The following is a 6,403-nucleotide window of genomic DNA, read 5'->3' on the forward strand; positions in this document are numbered from 1 at the left end:
AACAGGAAGTATTCTTTCCCTTTAATAGCTTTGTTTTGTGGGTGATTCCCTTCCCCTCGAGGGGAGGCTTGAGACCGGCAGGCGCCATCCTCGAAGGGGAGTCTCAGCGACCATGGGGGGCACCATCCACTGTAAACAGAGGACACCGGTAGGGGGCGTTAGTTTAGGGTAAACCGTGCTGGGGCTGGGGATGTACAGGGGACGTGAGCTGGGCCGCGCAGGGCTCTACCACAGGAAGGCTGCGAAGGGGGAACCGGAATGTACCAGGTTGAGAATCTGGGGGAAATGGTCAGATCCGGACCAGTACTGGGCGGAACCATAGGGAAGCAGCGGGAGGGTGGAATAGAGAAGCCCAGATTTAGCACGAATCTGAACTACGTAAGGTATTCATGGAGGGGGATGGGTGGGGTCTGAAGTGTACCATGTTGAGAAGCTAGAGAGGTAGCCATCAGATGACTGGGTTGAATCACTGGGAGGCAGTACGGGAAGGAAAGGGATTGTACCTTGTTGATTCTCAGTAAGGGGGGTGGGAGCTGTCAGGCTGCGTAACAGCATAGGGTCGTACCACATGGAAACAGGGAGGGGATCTGGACTGTACCATTTGGAAAGTCACGTAATAGGAAGCATGTACCACAAAGAATCGGGGGGGAGGGTGGTAAGGAGGGAGAGGGTCGAGTTATATACAAAGTCTCAAAGCAACTTGAAGAGGAAAGACAGATCATGGACCAGCAATAGTCTACAGCGGGGAGGTGGACTGTACCACGTTGACACGTAGGGAGGAGAAACAGGGAGTGAGAACTCAGGAGGCTAGACCACACAGAAGCAGCAAGGGGGGTGGGACTGCATCATACTGAGACACCACGGGGAGACGCACAAGCGGCTTAGACCAAGACATGGAGGGAGTGCAGACTGGACCATACCATGCAGGCGATAGTTGGGGCCTCGGCAGCGCCTCTCGGGGTGCCGGGGGTCCCTGTTGCCCCTCAAGGCCCTGTGGGCCAAGGGCTGCAGAGGCCGGCCGTTACCGCTGAGGCTCTGGAAGATCTGGGACGGAGGATTCTGGCTCAGCAGTCTCAGGGAGTGCATCTGCCGTGGAAGAAGGTGGGAAACTGGGAGTGAATAGTGAATGGTCGTGGTGACGTCACGAAGGAAGTCCCTCCCCTGGGTCGGGGCCTTGCTTAGCCCACCCCACCCCCAAGGGTTGTCTGACCCTCTTACCTCCTTGAGTTCCCCCAGTCAATCAGGAGAGGGAGGGTAGGTGAGACAAGGGAATAGTGAATGGAGTACTCAGGCCTGGGGCAGGGGGCAGCGTGTGGATAGAAGGTCACCTGGAGGGAGGTGATATTGAGGGCCCGGTCAATAAGGATCCAGGTGACAGTCTCCGAGCAGGGCGGGGTGCTGAGAGAGCCCTGATAGGTAATGAAGCCAAAGGATTCGGGGAATAGGAGCTCCAGGCTCAGGTCTTGAAGAAAGTAGGCATCATCTGTGGTAATATCAGACCAGAGTAAAGAGGGGTGCTCCTCTTGAACCCCCCTTATGTGTGCCCCCCAAACCCCAGCACACCTGGGACTTACTCTTGTAGGAGATACGAGTGATGGTGTCACGATTAAGGAGGCGACTGAGGAATGGGTTTGAGCTACCGGCCACCTGTGTGGGAGTATGAGGTGAGGAGGCAGGAGCCCAGAAGTCCAACTCTCAGGTCCCCTCCTCCCTGAGACCCAGGAGTCTGGTCTTCCAGCCTCCCTCTTCCTTCAGCTCCTCCCTCCCCCTGCTCACATTGACAAAGAGGCTGAGAATGGCCAGGCCATTGGGGCCCCGGGAGGCAGCGCTGAGATTCCCATAGAGTTCCTGGTTGAAGTGAATGAGCTGCACCTGAGGAGGGAGGAGCACAGAAAGTGGGGTTTCCCAGCAGAAGGGGAGGAGTGAGTGGTTCCAGCTCTGGGGTCAAACTGAGGATTAATGCTTAGGGTGGGATGCCGGTTCTGTGGAAGAGGATGGATGAGGCATTAAGGGGGTGAGGTGGGAGGAATTGGGTTGACTCAGAGCAGAGCTTGGTGGGTAAGAGGTCAGTGGCCACCACCTCAGCAGAGAAGCCCTGGTGGTTGATCTGGTGTTCAGAGCCAGCTCCGTCGCGTGCTCCAAACAGCAGGCGCAGTTCACTGAGTCGGTGGCTATAAAGGAGAGGACCCCCAGACACATTGACCACGGGCCGGGGTGCAGGCAGGAAGGAGACATGGCGGCCGGTGTTGTACAGAGTTCCCCGGAGCTGTGGAAGAGGCATAAGCTATCAAAGGGTCACAGAGAGATCTTTTCCCTCCCATTTGCCACTCCTACATTTTCTGAGTCCAAAGATCATTTAATCATTCAACATAATCTGAGCACCAACCACTTTCCAAACTCTATCCTGGCTCATGGTATTCGTTCAATATTGAGGAATTTTATTTAATTAACATATTTATTGAGCTGCTACTATTTGCCATGGATGTCAAGAATAGAGTGATGAACAAATAGACAACAATCCTGGGCCACATGGAGCTTATGTTATAATGAGGAAGAGACAGACAGTAAATAGTGAATCATATAAGTAACTGCTTAATTAATACATGCTCATGCCAGGAGAAATTGGGAGCTCTGAGAAAGTGTAATAGGGAACCCAGCTTAAATTGGGGGTGGGGTTGAGAGGTCAAGAAAGGCTTCCCTGAGGAGGTGATATTTGAATGGAGACCTGCAGAATAAACAAAGGCAAAAGAGTGGGAGAAGGGCATTTTAGGAAGAGAGAACAGCAAGTGCAAAGGCCCTCAGGTGGCCTATTTTAGTGACAGCAAAGATCCCAGTGGAACCAGTGTCTAGTGAACAAAGGAGAGAGTGGTAATGGGGGCCAGATGGTACAGGACCTTGTGGGCAATGATGAGGAGTTTTGTTTTTTATTTAAATAAACTGAATATATATAACACATTTGGCAGAGTACCAAATATATAGTAAGTGCTACACAAGTGTTTGCCATTATTACTTATCCTAATAGAAAGATTTTCAGCAGAAGAGTGGGATGATCTGGTTTGTGTTTTAAACATCTCTCTAGCTGTGGGGTGGGGAATGGATTGCAGGAAGCAGAGCAGCAGATCAATGAGGAGGCTAAGGCACCAGTCCAGGTGGGCAATGATGTGGGGGTAGTGGAAGGGGAAAGAAGTGACAGGATTTGAGAAGGGGGGCAGTGGAAGGGGCAGGAAGTGACAATTTGAATGACATAGCAGTGAGGGTAGAAAGAACATGGACTGGTAATGGGAGTGAGGGAGAGGATGGGATGGTGAATGGCTCTGAGGCTTTTGCCTGGGACAGCTGAGTGAAGGGTGGTGCTGGCTCTTATAAGAAATGGCATTGAGCCTTTTAACACCAAGATAATGGGTTCATGTCCCCGTACCAGCCAGCCACCAAAAAAACCCAAAACAAACAAAAATAAATGTTATTGCAGTGGGTACCAGCATGGACGCTGGTACCACACTGTCTAGTTTGAACCCCAGTGCTGATACTCTAGCAGTGTCACCCCAGGCAAGTAACTTAACCTCTCTGTGCTTCAATTTCTGCATCCATAAAATAAGGATAATAATAGCACCTATTCCATAGCATTCTTGTGAGAATTTTTAGAGAGTTGATCAGGCTTTTAAAGCTGCCTGACACAGGAAACATTCCGTTTTTCATTGCTTCTACAGAGATGGAAAGACTAGGGAACCATGTTTAGGAAGGCAAGAACCGGTGATCTACTTTAGAGTGTAAAGAGCCTTCTCTCCACCCAATGGGTATCCCCTCCTTTCCCAAGGCTGACCTCCCACCTCAGCACTTCATTCTCCAGCCCGACTCTGTACCACTCCAGTGGATTCACTAATTCCTCCCTTCGGGCCTCTTACCTTCTCTCCCCCAGTGCTGAGTCTCAGCGGGGGCAGAAAGGGGTCATAAAGGACCCTCTTCAGTTCCACATCCACAGGGCTCTGCCGCTTCCCCACTGCACACAGACTCCAGGCTGCATTCACCAGGCCCCAGAAGGGGGGCCCTGGGGGCAGGGGCAGGGCAGGAGGAAAAGTAGTCAGAAATAGGGACTGGATCCCAATGCTGGGATCTGCTGAGTGGGCTGTGGTCTGCACTACCGGATCTCGGGGAAGGAGGAGCTGGGGGCCTGGAACTCCTGGGACTGAGGGAAGAAGAGACTGGGATCCAGAATCCTGTGTCCTACAAGATTTTGGAATAGTTTCCTAAGACCCCCCAACACCTCCAAGCCTCTCCTTGATCCAATCCATCTTAAATTGTCATTGTGGAAAAAACTACAACTCCCAGCAGGCCTGAGGGCTGTCAGCTTGCCCATCTGCGGCCTGTCTGTCCCAGAGCCCCAGGGGAGTTGTAGTTCTTTCAGTCTCCCTTGTCCCACTGCTAGATAATGAATGCATTGGGGAGAGGAATTGCAAGAGAGGGCTGGACAAGGCGGAAGATGGGGCCACCGAGTCTCTGGTTCCCAGAAAGAGCCAGGACCTGCCTCCCTCTGCAAACATGTACATACTTGCCACCCCCACACTGCCTTTCTTCCTACTCACTCCCACTCGCTACTTGAAATGCGCATGTATAATGTCCCATAGTGAACCGCTGGGGTTCAGAGGCTGGGCTGACTTCTGAGGGAGGGAGGAGGGGACTGGGACTTCTGGTCCTGAGGGGAGGAGGGAAATGGGAATCCAGACTCCTGAGTCTGAAGAAGGAGGCGATCCCGGGAGCCCCGACTGCTGGGTCCCCGCCGTGGCTGCACCTGGCACGAAGTTTCCCTGGAGATTATCCTTGTAGCTCCACCAATCTTCGGGGTCAGGTGCTGGTCCGATGTGAGCTGGGAAGAGAAGATCCTGAATCCCTTTCCTTGGCACTCCACCCCCACCCCTCCCTCAGGGTCTCCTGCCCGGACCCCCAGGTCTTACCTGCCGCCCCCAGTGCGGCCCAGAGTACCAGCGCTCGAGGGGCACTCAGACGAACCGCACCTCCCATCCCCGGGAGGCCTCCAAGCAGCCCCTTCCCAGTGCCCTGCTCCCCTTCAGCTCCTCTCTCCCTTTTTCTGGGACTGTCCCTCCAGTACTTCCAGCCTTTCTCTCCTCCCCACAGGGAGACCCAGTTTCCCAAATGCCAAGGCAGCTGGGGACTGAGCCCCCCAAATCCACTCCTCTCTCCTCCCCTTCTCTCTGTGCCTTTCCTCCTTCCTCTCCTCCTTTCCCCGAACCCCCAGTCCCCCTCTACCCACTGCCTCTTGATCTTCCTACTCCTCTCTCGGCCTTCTGCTTCTCCCAGGGCTACCTCTCGGCTCTAATCCACACCCCCTCTTCGTCTTCTTTTCATTAAGCTCTCCCAGGCCCCCTAACTCCGGGTCTCCATCCGGCTTCTCCCCCTCCTCCTCCTCGCCCTTCTCTGCTCCTTCCTGCCTCCGGCTTCTGCCTTCCCTCCTCCGTCGCCTCCTCCGCGCCCCCTCTCTGCCGGTCTCCAGCTTCGAGCTCTCTCCACCTCCTCTCCTGCCTCTTCTCTCCCTTCTCTCCCGTTCCTTCCTCCCTCCTGCCCCACCCTCTCTTCTTTCTCGCTGTTATTTAATTTTTTTGTTGTTGTTGGGGGTGGGGAGTGATCTCGCAGCAGCGAACTCGGGCTGGTGGTGAAGGGTGCCCAAGGGGTAGGACGGTGGGGATGGGTGGGGGCTGGTCCCCAGCTCCCAGCCGCCCTGGGGCCACGGGGATCGGCGGTGGCCCGGACACCTGGGGCCCATAGCTGTCGGTTCCCATCCTCCGCAGAAAGGCGTGGGGTGGGGGACGCTTAAGGTGGCGCTGGAAGAGACTTCGGAAGTCCCCGTGCTCAGGGCCGCCGGCCTCGGAGGGTGCGGGGTCCCCTGGCTCGCAGGGACGCCGGTGGCAGCCGCCCCAGCGCCTGCAGCCCCCTCTCGGGGCTCCACTCCGTCCTCCGCCAGGGGCTGCCTTAACGGGCCCGGGGATCCCCTGGGAGACTAGGGTGCGGTGAGGCCGCTGACCGGCAGAGGGAGGCAGAGACGCGGGGACGGAGAGAAAGAGGCGGGCAGGAGGCGGGCAGGACGCGGGAGGGGCGAAAGAGCGGGAGGCGAGGACGGAGACCTGCGGAGGCCGAGGACAGCGACATGGCGGAGGGCGACAGCAGGTTAGCGAGGCGAAATGGGGGGGGGGGGGGGGGGTTGGCGGACAATGAGAGACATACAGAGACCCAGCGAGACACAGATAGAGATACGCGCTTGGAGACAAGCAAAGAGAGAGAGACTCAGAGACAAAGAGAGACTCGACAGGCAGGAGGCGGGCGGGGTGGGGAGACGGAAACAGAGAGAAAGACAGCACAGGCGGAGAGACACACGGACAGGAGGGGAGAGAGA

The 6,403-nt window shown here is 55.6% G+C and overlaps 1 protein-coding gene across 1 annotated transcript; it reads right to left on the reverse strand.

The window, feature by feature from the left end:
* CA11 (carbonic anhydrase XI) lies at nt 1-5,563 on the reverse strand. The gene is made up of 9 exons (XM_008569286.1): nt 4,950-5,563; nt 4,787-4,861; nt 3,903-4,045; nt 2,081-2,266; nt 1,777-1,872; nt 1,575-1,647; nt 1,329-1,483; nt 921-1,086; nt 1-129 (listed from the first exon to the last, which is right to left on the reverse strand). Exons 1-9 carry the CDS (start codon nt 5,014-5,016, stop codon nt 104-106), a joined length of 987 nt encoding a protein of 328 aa, XP_008567508.1. The 5' UTR covers nt 5,017-5,563; the 3' UTR covers nt 1-103.
* Nucleotides 5,564-6,403: the final 840 nt, after the last annotated feature.

The sequence above is a fragment of the Galeopterus variegatus genome, unplaced genomic scaffold (assembly GCF_000696425.1).
Source record: "Galeopterus variegatus unplaced genomic scaffold, G_variegatus-3.0.2 Scaffold486, whole genome shotgun sequence".
NCBI lineage: Eukaryota > Metazoa > Chordata > Mammalia > Dermoptera > Cynocephalidae > Galeopterus > Galeopterus variegatus.

Excerpts from the sequence above, each read along its gene's own strand:
- CA11 (XM_008569286.1), bottom strand. The coding sequence starts at position 5,016 with ATGGGAGGTGCGGTTCGTCTGAGTGCCCCTCGAGCGCTGGTACTCTGG. Across the intron at positions 4,046-4,786 it reads CCAGGGAAACTTCGTGCCAG|GGCCCCCCTTCTGGGGCCTG; the intron begins GTGCAGCCACGG and ends CCCTGCCCCCAG. Across the intron at positions 1,873-2,080 it reads ACCAGGGCTTCTCTGCTGAG|GTGCAGCTCATTCACTTCAA; the intron begins GTGGTGGCCACT and ends CTCCCTCCTCAG.